Source organism: Equus asinus, chromosome 2 (assembly GCF_041296235.1).
Source record: "Equus asinus isolate D_3611 breed Donkey chromosome 2, EquAss-T2T_v2, whole genome shotgun sequence".
Taxonomy (NCBI): domain Eukaryota; kingdom Metazoa; phylum Chordata; class Mammalia; order Perissodactyla; family Equidae; genus Equus; species Equus asinus.
The window spans coordinates 135,014,746-135,037,273 of record NC_091791.1 but is presented as its reverse complement, the minus strand read 5'-3'; the positions used below and the strand labels follow the sequence as shown (position 1 = coordinate 135,037,273).

The following is a 22,528-nucleotide window of genomic DNA, read 5'->3' as shown; positions in this document are numbered from 1 at the left end:
AACGCAGCCATAAAAAAAGACAAAATCATGCCATTCACAACAACATGGATGGACCTCGAGAGTATTATGTTAAGTGAGAAAAGCTAGAGAAAGAAAGACAAACACCGTGTGATTTCACTCGTGGAAGATAAAGTAACACATGGATGAAGAGAACAGTTCAGTGGTTATCAGAGAGGAAGGGGGTTGGGGCTGGGCACAAGGGGTGAAGGAGCACATTTATATGGTGAGTGACAAATAATAATGTACAACTGAAATTTCAAAATGTTATAAACTATTATTACCTCACTTCAAAAAAGGCAAAGCTCTTGTTCAAAACCACTGTTCCTAAGAAACAGTTAACTCAGAACAGTAATAGAAGGCAACTTTACAGCTCCTTCTGGCTAAGTCAGAGGCCTCCACCATATTTTACCTGTTTGCATTCTCATTTCTCTATCTAGGGTCCTTTTTCCTTGCCATGTGCCTATTCCTCCCTGCCCCACCAGCCTCTTTCATTTGTTCCTGCCCTTGCTGATTCATTCCCTCTCCATCCCTCCCTCTCTCTTGCCACTTCAGCTGCGTGCTTGGTTTTGGTTTACTCATCTTTTATTTAATTACCAGACATATACCAAACCCTTATCATGTGGCCAGCCCCAAATCTAGCTACAAACCTTCATGCTCATACTATCCCTCTCCTATGTTTAGGCCTCCTATATGTTTAGGCAACTAGTTTTGCTTATCTCCGCCCCAAACCTGTCATCCACCAAGTCCTGTTCCTGTATATTACAATACAAGCAAAAGTGAGACGTGTACTAGAAAAAAGATTTGTGGGCTGGAAAAATTTTCAATTGACAATGTATATACTCTCCTAAGTAAAAGGACCCTGAGAGCATAGGAAAATCTGAAAACATTCCCATATAAGGAAAATAAGATTGGAACTTAACCCATGGTGACTATAAGACAATTAACACAACAGAGATGACTCATGAAAATGATAAGAAAGATGGTTACAACTCACAGGGTGCTTTCATCTGCTGATTGCAAGGCTTACAGCCTTACTTACCATAATTAAATACCGCTGTTCTATCTTATGAAGCTGGCCCACTGTACCAAACAATACTAAAGCTACCAGGAGGGCAAGCAAGTTCCAAGGAATCCAGAGTCAATCTTTAAGTCCCTGACTCCTAATCTTGTGTACTCAGAACAATCTATAGAAACTACATCTGAAAAGAAAAGCATAATTGTGTTCAATGGCAAAGCCCTTTGTGCTGTGAGAAATCAAAACACAGTGATATAAGAAGGAATGAAGCAAAAATAAGACAAAACTGGAATGTATTTGGTTTAGTCACAGGAGAAAATCTAAAACTTTGACTTTCCAACAGTGAGGAAAGAATAACAATAATTTTTTAGAGTCATTACATAAGTTGCAAAGTTTCACATCTAAAAAATATTGCTTTTCTTTGGAATAAGTTGGGAAATTCTCCAGCAATTTCAGGCTCAATAATTTGAACCATAATTTGCAAATAAAAATCTCCCCTATGCCCGCCATTCAATTATGTGAGAACACTAGATAATGTTTCCATTTTGCTTTACTGACCATTGGATGTCCATCTTAACCAGGGTTATATTTATAACCCAACTTCTAAAAAATAAGTTTACGTCTTCTGAAACTGTAGAAGATACCAAGTATAAATATCTGCACCAGGATGTTTCTTGTACAGTAACATGTGGTCTTTAAGAGTTTTTTATATAATCTTAGATTCAAGTAGGTCTTAAAAGGTCACATATTCTAACTTTCTACCCAGCGCACACATCTCCCTCACAACATCCAGAATGCAAAACTGTACAACTTCTGCCTGAAAACTGCCCTCCCCTTAAGAGACAGGAAATCCTATTGCATAAGACAGCTTATTCTAGTCAACGATTTCCTTTGTTTCTTCCTACAAGAAGGTGTTGGGATAGAAATGAAATAAGGTTTATCATCATTTGTTGAACTTATGCCTGAAACTGTTAAAGCATGGCTGAGGATATATGGGGACAGAAACAGGTTGCCTTGGTAATGGAAGAGGTAGGAGAGAGACCATACGTCCACTGCTGCAGTCTTTTAAAAAATTAGTTATAGTAATAATAATACATGGTCAGGGCAAAAAATGCAAACAGTATTAAAGAAATAAAGTGAAAACTTTTAGAGTGTCACTGCTTCCCATTTCTAATCTTATGCTTCAAAGATAAGCATTATTAAATATTTTGTATATCCACGCAGATTTTTTTTATGCTTATGAGGACATATCTTTATTTAAGTACTTTTTGTACTACACAAATACAATCATGCTATACTGTTTTACAAACTTTTTCACTTAAAAATACATTGGGGCATCTTTCCATATTAGTGCATAGGGCTCTACTTTCTTTTTTGGGTATGAGAAAGATTGGCCCTGACCTAACATTCTGTGACAATCTTCCTCCACTTCTTTCTTTCGTTTTTTTTGTTGAGGAATATTAGCCTTGAGCTGCCATACACCACCAATCCTCCTCTCCTTGCTGAGGAAGACTGGCCCTGAGCTAACATCCTACCCATCTTCCTCTACTTTATATGTGGGACATCTGCCACAGCATGGCTTGATAAGTGGTGCATAGGTCCACATCCAGGATCTGAACAGGTGAACCCTGGGCTGCTGAAGTGGAACACGTGAACTTAACCGCTACACCACCAGGCTGGCTCCTCCTCCATTTTTTTGTCTGTGGGACGCCACCACAGCATGGCTTAATGAGCATTGTGTAGGTCTGAGCCTGGGATCTGATCTCCCGAACTCTGGGCCACCAAAGAAGAGCACACAAACTTAACCACTATATGCCACTGGGTTGCCCCCTCCACCTTCTTTTTGATAGTTAATGCCATAGTATAAATCTATCATCATTTATTTAGCTAGATCCATACTGATGACATTTAGATTACTTTCATACTGTTCTAATTATTATACAAAGCCAAAATTTATCTTCCTGTAATTTCTTTCAATAATTTTTGTTCTAGAATCATTTGGAATGAACCTAATCTACCACTTACTAGCTCTTTAAACATATGAAAATCACAATCATTCATATGGGGAGTAAATGGGAGAACATATGAAAGAAAAGTTTTGGGTTATAATACCTAGGTACCAGAATATCAATAGGGGAAATGATTTCTTCAAATAAAAAAAATCTATATGTCTAACAACACAAAATGTGTGCCTAAATTATAGTCTGTGAAGCTGATAGGATACTATACAATGATTAGAAACATGAAGACTCTGCAGCCTCATGACAAATGTTAAATGTTAAGTGAAAGAAGACATGCAGTTGCATGTGAACTGAGATTAACTATTAAATATGTCTGCATATAAAAAGGAGAAAAATATTCAAATGAAATGTAGGTGAGTTAGGGTGGTAAGAGCATGGATCATCATTTCCTTTCAAAATATCCTGTAATGGGGCTGGCCTCATGGTGTCGTGGTTAAGTTTAGTATGCTCCACTTCAGTGGCCTGTGTTTGGATCACGAGTGGAGACCCACACCACTCATCAGCCATGCTGTGATGGCAAACCACATACAAAATAGAGGAAGACTGGCACAGATGTTAGCTAAGGGCTATCTTCCTCAAGCAAACAATGAGGAAGACTGAGGTGACGTCAGCAACGTGGCAAAATGAGCTATTCCCTTTGTCTCTCCTCCTTTTGAACTACAACTGAATGGACATTCACTGACCAATGGAGGAAGCTCACAGCACAACAGGATGCTTGAGAGACACACGCAGCTATACACTTGAGGGTGGATGGACTGGTCCCCTGGGAAGTGGCAGAGATAGGTGAGCATGCCCTGGTCTCCCCCAGTAGCACTGTGAATGCACATGAATGCTTTCCAGCCTGGTGCAAGCACCTCGAAAGTGGGAACACACACCAAGGTGACCATCGGAGGAGGCAGTGGTAACCCTTAGCTTGTGCTCGTGATCACTCTACTGGCGAGGAGGGAGAGCCCACAATACCCCTGTGCCTCCAAGGAGTGGCCCTAGCCTGGGTCCCAGAGAGGAAGCCCCACTGCCAAGCATAGTTCACACAAGTGCCTGAAGGCACCCCAGGCTGGGACAAGCCGCTATAGTACTCCCACAGCCTCCAGCAGATGGGGTGGGGCCAGAAACTACACCCCTGCTTCCACCTAGCAGTAACATGTGGAATCTGCATCCTAAGACTACCACAAATGCCCCGACAAAAGATTAGTTCGTCAAATACCATAAGAAACGACAGCAACAATTCAGACCAGAAGGAAAGTGACAATTCTCCAGAAACCAACCCTGAAGACAAAGAAATTTACAACCTAAGTGATAGAGAATTCAAAATAGCTGTCATAAGGAAGCTCAACGACTTACAAGAAAACACAGAAAGATAATTCAAGGAGCTCAGCAATAAAATTAATCTCTTCACCAAAGAGCCTGAAACTATAAAAAGAAAATCAAGCAGAAATTCTGGATATGAAAAATACAATTAATGAAATAAAAAATAATCTACAATCATTAGGAAATAGAATGGATCTTATGGAGGAAAGAATGAGTCTTCTAGAGGATAAAAATGTAGAAATTAAAAAATACCCGGAGACAAGTGAAAATGAAAACATACCAATTCTTATGTGATGCAGCAAAAGTGGTCATAAGAGGGAAATTCATAGCAATAAAGGCCCACCTCCATAAGCAAGAAAAATATCAAATAAGTAATCTTAAAATGCACCTAACAGAGCTAGAAAAAGAAGAACAGAACCCAAAGTGAGCAGAAGGAAGGAAATAATAAAAATCTGAGCAGAAATAAATGAAATAGAGACTAAAAAAACAGAAGAAAGGATTAATGAAACTAAGAGATGGTTCTTTGGGAAGACAACCAAAACTGACAAGCCCTGAGCCAGACTCACCAAGAAAAAAAGAGAGAAAACTCAAAGAAATAAAGTCAGAAATGAAAGAGGAGAAATTACAACAGATACTGCAGAAACACAAAGGACTGTAAGAGAATACTACAAAAAACTATATGCCCACAAATTCAATAACCTAGAAGAAATGGATGAATTCCTAGACTCACACAACCTCCCAAAACTAAATCAAGAATAAACAGACAATCTGAACAGACCAATCACAAGTACAGAGATTGAAACAGCAATTGAAAACCTCCCAAAAGACAAAAGTCCAGGACTAGATGGCTTGTCTGGAGAATTCTACCAAACATTCAAAGAAGATTTAGTACCTATCCTTCTCAAACTATTTCAAAAAATTGAAGATGATGGAATGCTTCCTAACACATTCCATGATGTCAACATTACCCTGATACCAAAACCAGACAAGAATAACACAACGAAGGAAAACTACAGCCCAGTATCACTGATGAACTTAGATGCAAAAATCCTCCACAAAATGTAGGAAAACCAAATACAGCAGTACATTAAAAGGATCGCACACCACGATCAAGAGGGACTTATTCCAGGGATGCAGGGATGATTCAACATGTGCAAATCAATCAATTTGATACATCACATTAACAAAATGAGGAGTAAGAATCCCATGACCATCTCAATAGATACAGAGAAAGTATTTGACAAGATCCAACACTCATTTATGATAAAGACTCTCAATAAAATGGGTATAGAAGGAAAGTACCTCAACATAATAAAGGCCATATATGACAAACCCACAGCCAACATCATAGTTAATGGTGAAAAACTGAAAGCCATCCCTCTGAGAACAGGAACAAGACAAGGGTGCCCACTCTCGCCACTCCTATTCAACATAATACCGAAGGTGTTGGCCAGAGCAATCAGGCAAGAAAAAGAAATAAAAGGAATCCAAATTGGAAAGGAAGAAGTGAAACTTTCGCTATTTGCATATGACATGATACTATATATAGAAAACCCTGAAGAATCCACCAGAAAACTATTGGAAATAATCAACAACTACAGCAAAGTTTCAGGGTACAAAACCAATTTTAAAAAATCAGTTGCATTCCTGTACACTAACAATGAACTAGCAGAAAGAGAAATCAAGAATATAATCTCATTTATAACCACAACAAAAATAAAATACCTAGGAATAAACTTAACCAAACAGGTGAAAGATCTATACACTGAATACTATAAGACATTACTGAAAAAAATTGAAGAAGACATAAAGAAATGGAAAGATATTCCACATTATGGGTTGGAAGAATAAACATAGTTAAAATGTCCACACTACCTAAAGCAATCTACAGATTCAATGCAATCCCAAGCAGAATCCCAATGACATTCACAGAAATAGAACAAAGAATCCTAAAATTTATATGGAACAACAAAAGACTCCAGATAGCCAAAGCAATCCTGAAAAAAAAGAACAAAGCTGGAGGCATCAAAATCCCTGACTCAAAACATACTACAAAGCTACAGTAATCAAAACAGCATGGTCCTGGCACAAAAACAGACAAACAGATCAATGGATGAGAACTGAAAGGCCAGAAATAAAAACACCCATCTATGGACAGCTAATCTTTGACAAAGGAGCCAAGAACATACAATGAGGAAAGGAAAGTCTTCAATAAACGGCATTGGGAAAACTGGACAGCCACATGCAAAAGAATGAACGTAGACCATTATCTTGCACCATACACAAAAATTAACTCTAAATGGATTAAAGACTTGAAGGTAAGACCTGAAAGCATAAAACTCCTAGAAGAAAACATAGGCAGTACACGCTTTGACATTGGTCTTAGCAACATCTTTCCAAATACCATGTCTACTTGGGCAAGGGAAACAGATGAAGAAGTTAACAAATGGGACTACATCAGACTAAAAACCTTCTGTAAGCAAAGGAAACCAGGAACAAAATGGAAAGACAACCCACCAGTTGGGAAAAAATATTTGCAGATCATTTATCAGACAAGGGGTTGATCTCCAAAATATATAAAGAACTCATGCAACTCAACAACAACAACAAAACCTGATCAAATAATGGGCAGAGGATATGAACAGACATTTTTCCAAGGAAGATATACAGATGGCCAACAGACACATGAAATGATGTTCAACATCACTATTAGGGAAATGCAATTCAAAACTACAATGTGATATCACCTTACACCAGTCAGAATGGCTATAATTACCAAGACAAAAAACAACAAATGGAGAGGATGTAGAGAAAAGGGAAATGCTCATACACTTCTGGTGGGAATGCAAACTGGTGCAACTACTATGGAAAACAGTATGGAGATTTCTCAAAAAATTAAAAATAGAAATACCATATTATCCAGCTATTCCACTACTGGGTATTTATCCAAAGAACTTGAAATCAATGATCCAGAGATTTATGCACCCCTATGTTCACTGCAGCATTATTCACAATAGCCAAGAAGTTGAAGCAACCCAAGTGCCCATCAACTGATGAATGGAGAAAGAAGATGTGGTATATATATATACACAATGGAATACTACTCAGCCATAAAAAAAGACAAAATTGTCCGATTTGCAACAACATGGATGGATCTTGAGGGTATGACATTAAGTGAAATAAGCCAAAGAGAGAAATATAAATACTACATGATTTTACTCATATGTGGAAGATAAAAAATACATGGATAAAGAGAACACATTAGTGGTTACCAGAGGGGAAAGGGGTTGAGGGGTGGGCAAAAGGGACAAAAGGGCACATATGTACAGTGATGGATAAAAATTAGATTACTGGGATAAACACGATAAAGTGTATTCAGGAATTGATAAACAATAATGTACACTCGAAATTACACAATGTTATAAATCATTATTATAAGCCCAATAAAATTACTTGAAGGACAAAAAAAAAAGCAAGAAGATTGGCAGCAGACGTTAGCTCAGGGTGAATCTTCCTCAGGAAAAAGAAAATCCTTTCATATTTTATAATTTGGTTTCTACAATAAACGAAAAAAAAATCATAGTTATTAGGAAGATCAAGATCCTCATTCTCAAGTTTTAAGGCCTTCAAGTCCCCCTTGATTATCTGGAGATTTCAACTCTCATAGTAAGTAATCAGGTTTTGAAATTCTTGATGGCAAAGCTATAATCAGCAAACAAAGCTTGAAGTGTGACTGCCCACCAGAGAACAGAGTGGGATGGAAGGGAAGGAGTTAGAGATTAAACAAGGAAAAGAAGGCACAATCAGGAAGAGCTACAACTTAAACCATGTTCACAATGATCCAGCGCTACCATTTTTGTTCTATCTCCACATGAGTAGAGAAATGGAATGAATTTCCAGATCATATGGTCAGGGCAATATGGGCATCAAAAACCCAAGGTAATGATTAAGACCTGGGTACTTATGGAAGAAATGGTCATAGTTCCGAGCTACCACAAAAGTCCCTTTTTTAGGAATTTAAAGTCTCAAGCTTTGGTCACAATAGCAATAGCACTATTCTTTAAATTCACAATCACTCATTTCTCCATCAAAATTTCATCCATTTATACTTTATAAGCACTAATTCCTTGAACAAACCTAAGTAACAATGGGCTTTTATTTTTGTAAGTATTCCTTGTCATGATAACCAAATATTTTGCAAATAACTGGCCTGTGCTGAATAATGACAGATACAGCACTAGTGAGCAAAAACAATGATTGCATTATTTTGGTCATTGTGTGCCTTGGCATGAAAGGTTATTTATTTACAATGGCACATCACCTTGGTTCTGCAGAGAGTGGCATATGTGCTCTGGCTGCTCAAATATTAACTAGCGATAAGTCACTTTTGCAGCTGGGAACTCTAGAAAAATAGGGAGAGAATGCTCATGTTGTAGTTAGAAACAAGCTCTAGTGTTCACGCTCACCTTTATAATGAGACGTAGTGAAATCTTGCCTACTTTTTTGTCAACTGACCTACTTTCAAAATAAATTTGCTTTTTTGGCCATCCCTAGGAAATATTTCTATTAATAGCTTGGCAAAAATCTAAAAAAATCATGTTATAAATTCTTCCTAACTTCTATCACCAAATTTCTTCCCAAGTGCCTACTATGTGAAAAAACTATGTTGGGCATTGAGAACACAACTGAGACACAAAGGTGAAGGTGGCAGAAGCCTTGCTCTCAAGGTGCAGGAGCTTATAGTCTTATCACAATAAGACTGTGGGGAGTGGGAGGAGATATGCAATTACAGCTAAAAAACAGTCAATATTTGAGGCTGGCCTGGTGGCGTAGTGGTTAAGTTTGTGCACTCTGCTTTGGCGGTTTGGGGTTCACAGGTTCTGATCCAGGGCACAGATCTCATAAACACTGTACACTTAGGCTATACTCAATTTATTAAAAAAATATTTTTCTTCCTTCAGTAACAAATTAACCCTAGCTTACCATGACTTTTTCGCTTTATAAACTTTAAAATTTTTTAAACTTTGACTCTTGTAATAACACAACTTAAAACACAAATGTATTGTACAACTGTATGAAAATATTTTCTTTCTTTATATCCTTATTCTATAAAGCTTTCTTCTATTTTTTAAACTTTAAATTTTTTTTACTTTTTAAACTTTTTTTGTTAAAAACTAAGACACAAACACACATTGGCCTAGGCCTACGCAGGGTCAGAATCATCAATATCACTGCCTTCTACCTGCACATCTTGTGCTATGCGAAGGTCTTATGGGACCACTGTCGTATATGTGTCCCGTTATTATACAGAAACCTCATTATGCAGCACATGACTGCATTTGGAAGGGCTTACAGAGGAAATCCTGCAAAATGGCCTGGTCACTTTCCTCAGGCCCATTCAAACATCTAAGTTTGGCTGGATCTAGCATGTTTTTATGTGTACCTTAGAGTTGTGAGACATGCACAAACCTGTTTATCATAAGTGATCTGTGATAATTATTACCCCGAAATTTGTGAAACCAGGAACAACATAACAGCCAACTTTAAAGTTTAGTTACCGGAAGACAAGCCTCAAGTTATAAATACATCCTGTGAACTCTGTTGCCAATCTTAAATCCTACACCAGGAACACTCCACATTTAAGGACACAATCAATGAACAGACATACACTAAGAGGCTACTCCAAGCAAGAAGTCATGCTAGATTCAGTGAAGGACAAATGCCCATCGTGACCTCCCTAGGTTATGACTATGGCTGATTATTGCCATAGTCAGGGTATAAAACAACTTGAGTAACACCCAGTGGCTCTTACATAATTCTATATATGCTAGGACACGAAAGTCAAATTCCTTCAATAGTGCCTTCAATAGTGGTACTTGAAATAGAAACCATGTTTCAGTCAGTCACATAAAACTGTCACAGTGAAGAAGGCATAAAGCAGAACAATGTCTACTAATGTTAAATGATGAAACTAGCATTGAAGGATTCCATCTTCTGCAAGAGGTAATAGGTGCAACCTCCTTAGGGCTGGTAACATTTGCTTAATCAAGATATTTTTCTGGAAGCCAGTAAGATATTTCAGAAATGAGAGCTTTTAGAAAAGTAAAAAATAGGCAAGTTTTTAAAAATTATAAACAACTTTTAAAAACTCTCAAAGGTCAAGGTTATTACAATTACACAGACAGAGCTTCCAAATTAAAGAGAACAACAGATAAAATGACAGTGTTACATATTTCAGCATGTATATTTTAGTATGTCTTTAAAACAGATATACAGTCTCAATGTGGTTAAAATAAAGCTTGCAAATTACCAACCCCATCTCTTTTCTTTTAGTATACACAAAGAAATTGAAAGAGAATGAATAAACTACCAAAAAACAAAACTCCATACCATGTGTATTTCAGGGGGGTGAAAGCATTCAAAGGTTGGTCAGTGGGCACAGTCATGGCCTCACAGATCCCTAATCAACTCAACTGTCCCTCCAGGAGCCAGAGAGCAAGGAGCTTTTTGGTTGGCTATGTTTACTTACCTATCCAGCAAGCAGGGGAAATACATGGTGTGGTAAAAATGGTAAAGTAGACAAGACAATTTGCATATTTTTGGGCTTTCAGCTAAGCTATATTCTAAGTAAATGGAGAGAAGAGATTGACTTACCTGTACTGCCAAGCTGTTTATAAAACCGGTACTCTAAATGAAGCTGTGGAGCACGTGATTTTATTGCTTCCTGAAACCCAAGAAGAGAAATTATGATCAGATGTAGATAAATAGGATTCTTCCATTCCTAGGTTTTCAGAGTAAACCAGGGCTAAGACCACTTAATATTTTAGAGATGATATCCATATATGATAACATTTTCTTGCCACAATTTCTCTTTGAAAGCACAGCCTGGGGAGGATGAAGCTGAATTACATACAATCCCTTCCATGGATATTTAAATAAAAATACTCTGTATGAGCTATCATTCAAGAATAGTGTCCTCACCATGAAGTATTCTCCTGAAATGTATTCTCCTACTAGGCAATCAGATGCCAAACCTTTTAATTATATACCAGCATGTATTTCCTGCTTGTTTTATTCGGAATTTTGGGTGGTAAACAGTTTTATTATTTTTAGAAAGATAATACATGCTCAGAAATAAAATTTAAAATGTATAAAAACTAGGAAGAAAGTAAAAATAATCTGAGATTCTATCATTTAAAAGAGAATCAATATTAATATTTTGGTGAATGTCCTTCCAAATATTTATTTATACATATATTTCTATATAATATAGACTCAAAAATATATTTTAAATAAATAGATCATACTTTGCTGTTTTGTAATTTGCCTTTAAATTCAACAGCGTGATGATAACACCTTTCCATGGCAATGAGTATAGCTGTATATTGTTTTTAATGGCTGTAGCATTCCCCTGTATGTCTGTACACATACACACCACAATTTTTGGACATTTGGACTGTTTTCAGTTTTCAATATTATGAGTAATGCTGTAGGAACATTCTTATGCATATTCATTTTTATACTTAAAAGAATTAAAGATTGTAAGTGCAATTAAAATATGTAACTTTAATCAATATGGTGTTCAATTTTTCAAAAATAGAGTTTTCTAAAGACCCCAGAGATACAGCAGCCAAACGACCACACTTTGCTCTACACCAAACATCAAACATCAAGTATTAGCTGGTTATTTATTCTGAACTAACAGCTATACTAAGCAACTAGTTAACAAGAAAATCAAACATTACCCTAAAAGGTACATCTGCATGCTCAGCAGGATGGCTATTATCAAAAGCACAGACAATAAGTGTTGATGAGGATGTGGAGAAACTGGAACCCCTGTGCATTACTTGTGGGAGTGTAAAATGGTGCAGCTACTGTGGAAAACAGTATGGCAATTTCTAAAAAAATTAAACATAGAATTACCATATGATAAAGCAATTCCACTTCTGTATATGTACCCAGAAGAACTGAAAGCAGTGACTCAAATCGATATTTGTATCCCATGTTCATAGTATCATTATTCACAATGGTCAAAAGCTGGAAGCAACCTAAGTATCTATCAACAAACGAATGGATAAACAAAATGTAGAGTTACAGGGGCCGGCCCCATGGCCAAGTGGTTAAGTTCGCACGCTCCACTTTAGCTGCCCCATGTTTGACCAATTTGGATCCTGGGCGTGGACATGGCACTGCTCATCGGGCCATGCTGAGGCGGCATCTCACATGGCATAACCAGAAGGACCCACAACTAAAATATACAACTATGTACTGGGGGGATTTGGGGAGAAAAAGCAGGAAACAATAAAAAAGAAGATTGGCAAGAGTTGTTAGCTCAGGTGCCAATCTTAAAAAAGAAAAAAATGTAGTTACATTTTGTTTCTCACATACATGGAGTATTATTCAGTTGTAAAGAGGAAAGACATTCTGACACATGCTGCAACATAGATGAATGTTGAGACCACTATGCTAAGCAAAATAAGCCAGACACAAAAGGACAAATACTGCATGACTCCACTTATATGAGGTACCTAGGGTAGTCAAATTCAGAGACAGAAAGTTGAACGGTGGCTGCCAAGGGCTAGGGGGAGGAGGAAATGGGTACAGAATTTCAGTTGAGGAATATGAAAAAGTTCTGGAGATGGCAGGTAGACATGGTTGCACAACAACGTCAATGTACTTAATGCCACTGAACTATACACTTAACTGTTAAAATGGTAAATTCTAAGTATCAATTCCTTATCAGATATATAATTTTCAAATATTTTCTCCCATTCCATGGGTTGCCTTTTCATTCTGTTCAGAGTCCTGTGGTGCACAAAAGTTTTTAATGTTGATAAAATTCAACTTACCTATCTTTGTTTTCTTTCCTGTGCTTTTCATGTCATATCCAAAAAATCACTGCCAAATTCAATGTCATGAAGCTTTTCCCCTAAATTTTCTTCTAAGAGATTTATAGTTTTAGCTCTTATGTTTAGGTCTTTGACCCATTTTGAGTTAATTTTTGTATATGATGTAAGGTAAGGTCCAACTTCATCGCAGGTGGATATCCAGTTTTCCCAACACCATTTGTTGAAAAGATAGTCCTTCCCCCACTGAATGGTTACTTGTTCTTTTTTTTTTTCTTTTGGAGGAAGATTAGCCCTGAGCTCAGCCAGTTCTCCTCTTTTTGTTGAGGAAGACTGGCCCTGAGCTAACATCCGTGCCCATCTTCCTCTACTCTATATGTGGGATGCCTACCACAACATGGCATGCCAAGCAGTGCCGTATCCACACCCGGGATCCAAACCGGCGAACCCTGAGCTGCCGAGAAGCAGAACGTGCGCACTTAACTACTGCGCCACCAGGCCAGTCCACTTGTTCTATTTTTAAGATAGGCTCAAAGGAAGGAGATTCTACAGCTTTTTGATAATTCATGCTGGTGTTTAACAAATTTCATGGTTTTGAAGGTCTTTATATGTAATTTAAATCTCCACTACTGAAACTTGAGCCTATTTCTCTTATATCCTCAATAACAAGATAAAATTGCTCCCCAATAACTTGTGAATACCATAAAAGCTATCTTCAAAAAACAAAACTATTCAATCATTTCTTAAACATTCTTTATTCAGAAGTAATTTCAATTCCTTTACCCTTTCCTCATTGGTCCTGTTTTTTAACTGTTTGATCATCTTTGAAGGCTCTTCCTGAACCCAGTTGAAGTTTTCTGTGTTTTTCTTAAGATATAGAATACATAAGTCACAGAATTGAGAAGTTTCCTTGAAGTTATCTAGTCTATCCCTCTGCTTCTAGGAAGGTTATATCTAAATCAACTCAGGCAGACTGGAATATTTCATATCTGTAAGGAGTTCTATGAAAGAACTCATGTCCTTCTTTGACTATAAAATCAGTAATCATCAGAGCTGAACTTCAAGTTTCTCAAGATTTTTGCAGTCCAAAATAAAAGTACATACTAATTATACTGTAGAGTCACTTCCTTATTCATTAATCTCTTCAGATAGAGAGGGCTCTTGAGACTCTTCATTTGGTTTTAGATGTACTATTATATCACCGTCAAAGCAGTCAATTATAGGCTTTGTCCTTTAGCAAAATCACTAATAATTCACAAGGAACCAAACATAAACATTGTTGACAAATCAACATGGAACCAGAGGTTGATCTAAACACTAGAAAGAGGAGTGTTCTTTCTGGAGTAACAGCCTTTGGATTCTGACAAACCACAAGGGGCAATGAATTAAAAAACCACAGACCTTTCTTCAAACATAATACTCTCAAACTTCATACCAGAAATCTTAATAGGAAATATTCAATCTGATCTTAGGTAACTAAGCAAATAAAAAGAGCAAAACTCTGTAGAGTTACAGGGCTGAAAGTGCATGTACACATCACACATATTCAGATAGGAGGGGCTTTTCACTGCAGACGGAAGGACTTACACCCCTCAGCCAACCCCCTTCAGCACATTGTTGTAGCCTGTTCAGCCAAGTGGAACTTCAAGGTGCTCTTCTGGAAGCACTGAGGATAAAGGACATTGCAAACACTCAGTCTACAGCTTGTGGAAGGCAGCAAGATTAGCAGCATGCACAGAATTTATTTTATTTTTTTTACAATTGTTAGAAAACCTCTGCTAAAAAGAACTCTAGAAATCTTGGTGATAGAGGTAAAGGAAGGGCTCATGACATTCTGTTCACATTATCTATGATTTTTAAAAAAGGTTCCTAGAAATCCAAAAAACAAGAGCCCACAATGAAGATCCAAACAAAGTAAAACTGAAACAGTACGAGCAGGGCTTCCCTATATTTCTGTGACAGATGCTGATTACATTTCCATAGAGAGCTGGTTATTTGCCAGAGTCACAGTTATTCTGGAATACATAGGCCTGCCTGAAATCCTGAACAGACAGCATTACTGCTAACTTGTAGGACTGTAATGCTAAAGGCAAATTTTACCGTTATAATGAAAAGAGCTCAGTTACTGCCACAAAGAATACAGCCCAACAGCAAGAGAGGAGGCTCACAGATAAGACTGTCACCCTACAAAAAGCCTTTATCTAAGATTTATTTGAAAGAGAAATGAGGTACTGAGACACACCATACTAGATGATATGAAGTCTATTTTTAGCTTTAACTCAGCTATATAAAGTAGAATAAAAGTTTAATAAAATGTAAGTGAAATGCAATGGTCATTCAATACAACAATATGTTATGCAAGGTTATGTAAATACGTTGACTAGTATAAACTTGGAAGCAGAAATCTAGACAGACAGAATTGCCCCTAACAGAAACCCTCAAAAGAAGTCTTGATTAATACAGCGACAATAACAAATAAAGTATTTTAGGGGCTTCTTCTTACTGTTACTAGTCCTGAAGAATCAAAATGATTTCAACTCACCAAAGTAGTAAAAGAGAAAAAGTTAAAAAGGAGATGAACTAAAGAACACTTTTACAGAATAAATTCCTCTAAGTAAAAAGATAAGGTTAATCCTTTGATATTCAGAGAAAACATTTGGCCTGCATTGTTAACATGCATTACCTCTCTTCCTGCTCCCATTTCTCCATCAAGAGTTCCAAGTCAACAGACAGAAGAAAATACTTGTTCCCTAGCAACTACCTTCTGTAAGTCTTGCTCCCTGTCAACTTCTTTGTAGAAAAACGAATCTGATAACTGTCAGTTCTTCACCAGACAACCCTAACCCCTTTATAAACTGACAAGCTGAATGAGAGGAAGCGACCAACCACAGAGCAGGTGTGGATGTGGTAAGTACAATTTATTACAAAAGAACAGCATTCAATTATAACAAGATCCTTCCTTCAAACATTAACTCCTCTGCCTTCCAATTATAAGGCCCCCAAACTACCTGGAAATTCTGGGAAACTTACTAGGATTTACTAGGAGGACAAACATTTACAGTTTCATAAAAACTAGCCTTATGAAACATTTCATATGACCAGAAATAGTTTTGTATCACTTTTAAATATAAGATAAAGAACCGTTTCTTCTAAAATTATTAATCCTCAAAAATATTTAAAAAATATATAAATATTTTAAAAAATATTTTTAAAAAAATTCTTTTTCTAAGATTTTATTTTTCCTTCTTCTCCCCAAAGCCCCCTAGTACACAGTTGTACATATATATATATATATTTTTTTTTTTTTAGTTGTGGGTCCTTCTAGTTGTGGCACGTGGGACACTGCCTCAACATGGCCTGATTAGTGGCGCCATGCCCACACCCAGGATCCGAACCGGCGAAACCCAGGGCTGCCAAAGCAGAACGTGAGAATTTAACCACTGAGACAGGGGGCCGGCCCCAGGATGCTATTTTCAATGACTAGTTTAGTTATTCATAAGACTAGTACTGACATAACCAATTGAACTCTGCTTCAAATTTGACCACATGGTGTGTTTTTCATGTTTGACAGCTTTTTAAGGCAATGATTAGATGATCAGATTTGGTTCTCTACTCCTAAGTATATTAATAAATACCTTACATTTTAAAAATGGATCAGTCACGTTCAAGAAAAAAATAATAAAACTTTCAAATGATTTTATCTTTTAGTACAGCACTGTGAAAGGTACAAGTTTCACACAAATTACTAGTCTTACAGTGATTTTTTTTTGTCTAGCTATTTTTAAATTATTCTTTGATTCATCCTTGTTAATACTATAGTTAGCATCGTCTGACTATATTGTATTATATAGTATTACAGTGATTCACCACTGTAATACTATAGTTGAAGGAAAATGACTATGTGGGATCATATGCAAGGGAAAAGAACAACATAAGTATTTTTGTGAATGCTTACAACTATGTCCTATAAAAAGATATGTGAGGGTTGAGAGCACCAAAACATAATTACCACAAATACAGATTCTACTCACCAGTTTGATAGCTACATATTCATTGGTGTAGAGATTTTTACCTAGGGGAAAAGCAGAATGTATATGTTTTAGTGACATTTATTCTGGGAAATGCAAAACAAAATCTTAGCTTACAGGGTCATGAGAAAGGTCACATTCCCAATGCTGTTCACATATATGAAACATGATTTATAAGTGAGAAGCTGAACACAGATAATGAGACCCAGCAAGACAAGAACAAAAACAGCTTGAGAATTTGGAAATTTAAATTAGATGTGAGCATTTTTGTTAAAAAAAGAAAAATCTCTTTCTCTCACACACACGGTTTTGTTATTTAATATTTCAAACTCTTAAGCCATGAGGCAAACCAAGAAGAAATGCCAGAATTTCAAAGATACAGAGATTTTAACTCTTGGCACAATAAACACAAACCCTCATTTTTCGAATTCACTAACAAATGGGGATTTTATATTTTTTGTCACGGTATTCAGTTTCAACTTTAGCTGGCATAGAGGACAGTGTGAGATAAAACCAATTACTGCTCTACTCTCCTCTTGGAAAACTCATCTACTGTCTGTAAATATGACTCAAAGCTGTTTTCATTCTTCACCAGAACTCTAGCTCTGTATCTTTCACTATGCAGGAACAGCTTTCCACCTGGACAACACTTAAACATCTCAAAGTTCTTCCTGAAATAGTGATAGTTTTTCCTCTCAACTTCTCCACTTGTACAAATGGAATCAATATTCTCCTAGACATCAGAGTAAAAGCTTGGAGTTTGAGGGTGAGAGCAACAACTATCACTTAGTGAGCTCCTACTATATGCCAGGTACTTAGCTACCTTCACCACCCCTCCCCCATTGAGTCTTAAAGGCTCATTTTAATTCCTCCTGAGTGTTTAGTACATATCATATAGTTTAGCCACTGCACTGGACTTCACATTGCTTCTTACATATTTGTCCTATCTTAATCAGCTTGACTATAAATATCTTGAGGGTAGAGATTTTATTTAATAGTTCTCTCAATGCTCTATGGTGCTTAAGACCATGTTCCACACATCTTGGACACCTAAAACCTTGACTGATTAAAAGGTACTGGTATATACAGTGTGACTCCTTTTTAAATACTAGATAGAGGTAAATGTTATATTTATTTATATACATAAATATATACACACACATATGTACATAGCTGAATATATACGCATGGAAAAGGATATAGGAAGATGTATATTAAGGTATTAAAATGATTGTTTCTTAGTATTTTCTGATTTTTATATAATATACATTGTTTTTATAATAATAATTTTAAAAACCCCTTCATTGTGGAAATAAAAAGTTGCCTGCAATATAAGCTTTTATTTTACCAAGCTGTAGACAACAGATGGCCTTTTGGGAACTACACCATTACACTTTTACTACTACTATCAGGTTAACAAGAACCTCTATGTGTTAATCACTATACTAATTTAGGCATAACTTTTGTCTGCAAATTACATAATAAAGAGGACTCACAGGTTACCAGATAAACACGTAAGAAACCAGTATAAGATGAACTTTTTTTAAAAGAAAAAAAGGCAGAAAATAGGCATTTTTCTACATAGATAAATTGCATTCTGCTTCTAAAAGTTAGTTTGTGTTTCTGATTAATGTTCCCACCAAAAAAAATTTTTTTAAGTATATTTGATGAAATTGTGAAAAGGATATTAATAACTGGGAGAGAAATAGATAGGTGGTAACAACCAATTCCCAGGCAGATTAAAATTCCAATTTGGCCACAGACTTCCACACCAGAAATGATGTTGCATGAAGATTTTTCAGGGGAGCCCTTCCTGGCACTGTATAAGTACTGATACTGTGACCTAAAACCAATTTTAGCAGAGGGCTGACCCCCTCTGCTAAAACTTTAAGTGTGTTTAGGGGGTCTTCCTGAACTGGACATTCTTCCCCGCTCTGTACTCCATTTTATCAATAAGAATTACAGGGGGGTAGAGACCAAAATTCACCCCTTATTCATTCACAGTACAGCATGCCTTCACTGTTACAAGACTTAATATTTGAAGTATATGCTTAAAGTAACAGATCTTCAATTTAATAGATGTAACATTTAAAGTGAAGTGAGATGCTGGTGTACGTATAAGCAGAGTAATAAACCTGAATTCTGATCTGTGAGCAAGAAAAGAGAGAAGGCAATTACAGTAGTTTCAAGAAGGAAATTCTTGTCTTTCTTTCTTCCATTCTGCTTTTCCCCCCAGAGCCTTAAAAAACGAGTAGGATTTTAATAGCTGAAGAGGAGGGGAAGTCATTTCAGAGAGAAGAAACTGTATGAGCAAACAAACAGAAAATAAGAAAGTAGATAGTATAGGCTGAGATGGTGGATAGTCTGGGAGTAGGTGGACCACGCATCATGAGGATCAGGAAGGAAGGGGTAGGGATGTGCAAGGAGTAGTGAGGGCAGCAAAAGAAACTAGAAGAGTAAGGCTCAGTCCACATTAGGAGAGTCCTCAAGGGCATCTTAAAGTTTAAAATGAAAGGTTTTTGCGTAGGGTACTGACATGATCAGATCTGTGATTCTGAATAATCATTTGTGAGGAAGTATAAAAGATTAACTAGAAAAATAAGAGACCAGAGGTGGGGGAAGCATTTTAATATTCAATATCCATCATACTCAGATATCAGATATCTAAGATGAGTAACATTCAGGTCTCATCCTTCAGAGACTGTATGCTAGCTCCTCGCACAGGGCCCTGCACATGGTAGCTCAGAAGTGTGTTAAATAAGTCACGTGTGATGAGTGTTAACAAAGTAATATGAACAATTCAGTAGAGGAGTTTGGATGAGGGAGGGTAAAGCATTTGGGCACAAGTGGCACTTGAGATGAGCCTTGAAGGACAAAGAGAGGACAGAATAAAGGGCATTTCTTATTAAAAATACTAAGTTGAATAGTGAGGTGGAGACATGATAGAAAATGTCCAGAACTTGATATACTGTGAGTGGACCAATATGAACAGAACACAAAGTACATGGGAAGAAATGGTGAGTAGCCAAGCCAGAAAGATCCAACAGGGACAGGGTGTGAACAACGCTGAATGCCAGCCTCTTACTCTGAGATATGCACAACTAAGGGTACACTGAGGTGTACTAGGGCATAAGCTACAGGACAAATAAGACACACCTTTCCTTGATCCTCACTTTCCTTTCAAGATTTGGGGGAAAATCTTCTTTATAGTAAAACAAACTTGCTATATTATAGAAATTGTGCACAGATTTCTTTTGAAGAAAAAATTAAGAGCTAAAGAAATCCCAGGCACTTAGGGATGTGCTGCTTCTAGACTCTGGGGGATCTCACCAATCAATGGGTAACCTTTTTCTCATTTTCCCTGTGCTCAGCCAGGTAGCCCAGTTTTCACAGTGCAGTTCACTTTCACAAGTGTGAAGCTTCCATCTCCTGTGATGCTGGGAAAGTGCAGGTGCCAGGTGACGCTAGGGAGGGAGAGGACTTACCAACTTAACTGCTTCCTATATAGACTTGTGACTAAGCTTCCTGTGTTTACTTCCTTCTGCATCCCAACTTTCTGAAGGTCCTCATGTCTCCAATTCTCAAGCCTATCTAGTGCCTTTTTTGTAACAAACTGGCCTATCCTTTCAGTCACTCAGCTTTCTCTGGACTCTTAAGTCAGTTACCACTTAAGTGTCTGCCTTCCAGAATCCAAAATTGTGTTAGTATTCCTCATCTGTTTTCATCTTATCTCCCATTTTTTGGGCTTATTTGTGGTTTTATGTATTTAAAAAAATCTCCTTTTCTAAATAGACTTTATAAAACTGAGGAAGCATCCAGTTCCATGATCTTCCACATACGTTATAATTAGCTATGCCTAAATCTTATTTACCTCCAGTGGACAGTGAATTTGCTGAGAACAAGAAGAATGTTTACCTCATCTTTTTATCTCTAGCAACAAACATAGTATTCAATATAGAACAGATACCAGTACTTGCTGAAGTGAACCAAACTGACTAGATATATAAAGTTCTTCTGAAAAAGTTCTAGGGCAATTAAAAAAGAAGGGTAGAATCCTAAATGCAAATACAGGAGTTTTGACTTCATTATTCATATTGCTGTGAAACAACCAAAGGTCTTGTGCATAATGATGAAAGCTGTATTTTAAAAATATTAACCTGGCCCCAATGTATAAAATAAAAGAGAGAATACCTAGAAAGAAGACGAATAGGAAGTTTCTATAGCATAATATTTAAAGAATAACATCTACCACATACAGTGTGGTTATGAGGATTACATGAGTATGAATATGTGAAAGTACTTGGTTAAACTGCAAGGTGCTAAACAAATTAATTTTTATTATTTCTATTATTACTGCAGGTATGAGGCAACAATTCCTGGAAGAAAACGACTTAAAAAATAGAATTTATAATTAAGGCATTTCAAGGAAAAAATTAACAACCTTTAGATTACATGTGAACAGGAGGGATAAGGAAAAGAGAAGGATAAAAATGATGCTCTTAATTAGTGGAGAACATAAAGAAAATCAGGAGAGTAGGCAATGATCATTCCACTTTACTATGATGCCTTCCTCCAACTTCTCACTAAACCTAAAAGTAACAAACTATGAAATGCCTCCCGCCTTCAATTTTCATATCTGTATAAAAGAATATAACTGCAGAAGTATAATAAATCAGACAGCCTATGTAACACCAAACATGATGGTTGATTCATCACAAAATGCTAGCTTGCTTATGTTTGCTTACGTTTGCTTACTTTCTCTGGGGGCACCAAAGAACTGAACACATGTCACTCTCTTACAGAGCAATTATCCTTATTCCTAAGAGGCACTGGAGATGACGGGATAATTCTCTTGAGCTAAGCATCACTCAAATGAGTTCCTTTGCCAGGGGGCATCATTAAGACTGAAGAGGCCAACACAAAACGCAGCCATGTGGAAGGCTAGATAATCACTCAACCACTATCCTCAGTGATATACAGTACTCAAAAATTTTGCTCTGGAAGAATTTAACTACAAAGATAGAGGGTTAAAATCCTGCCCATTTAAAATGAATTAACTGCTTCAGCTTCAAAAAAAAAGATCAATAACTGTGAGAAAGGCAGGCAGTTTAACAGACAAAAAAATACCATCGATGAGATGGCACAATCCCAAGCACTCAAAGCTTTTATTAGTATCTGTTGCACAAAATCCACAATGCATCCCAAGCTCACTTCCCGTCGATGGGTTCTTTTATTGTTAATGGAAAAGAAACTGCATTACATAGTCATTTTCGGAGCTTTACATCTAAACTCAGCCCTTTTAAAGCAGCA

The 22,528-nt window shown here is 36.9% G+C and overlaps 1 protein-coding gene across 15 annotated transcripts in view; it reads right to left on the bottom strand.

The window, feature by feature from the left end:
* CSNK1G1 (casein kinase 1 gamma 1) overlaps positions 1 to 22,528 on the bottom strand; it is a 195,632-nt gene that overhangs the window by 77,940 nt on the left and 95,164 nt on the right. For 14 of the 15 annotated variants that reach the window (XR_011498929.1, XM_070500166.1, XM_070500169.1 and 11 more), the window contains 2 exons: positions 17,222 to 17,262; positions 10,999 to 11,068 (listed from right to left, as the gene is read on the bottom strand). Coding sequence is in view for 12 of the 15 variants with exons in the window: in XM_070500166.1 (XP_070356267.1) it covers positions 10,999 to 11,068; positions 17,222 to 17,262 (111 nt within the window). In the remaining 3 variants the exon portion in view is untranslated. The remainder of the gene's footprint in view (positions 1 to 10,998; positions 11,069 to 17,221; positions 17,263 to 22,528) is intronic. The other variant, XM_044764746.2, reaches the window with a different exon arrangement.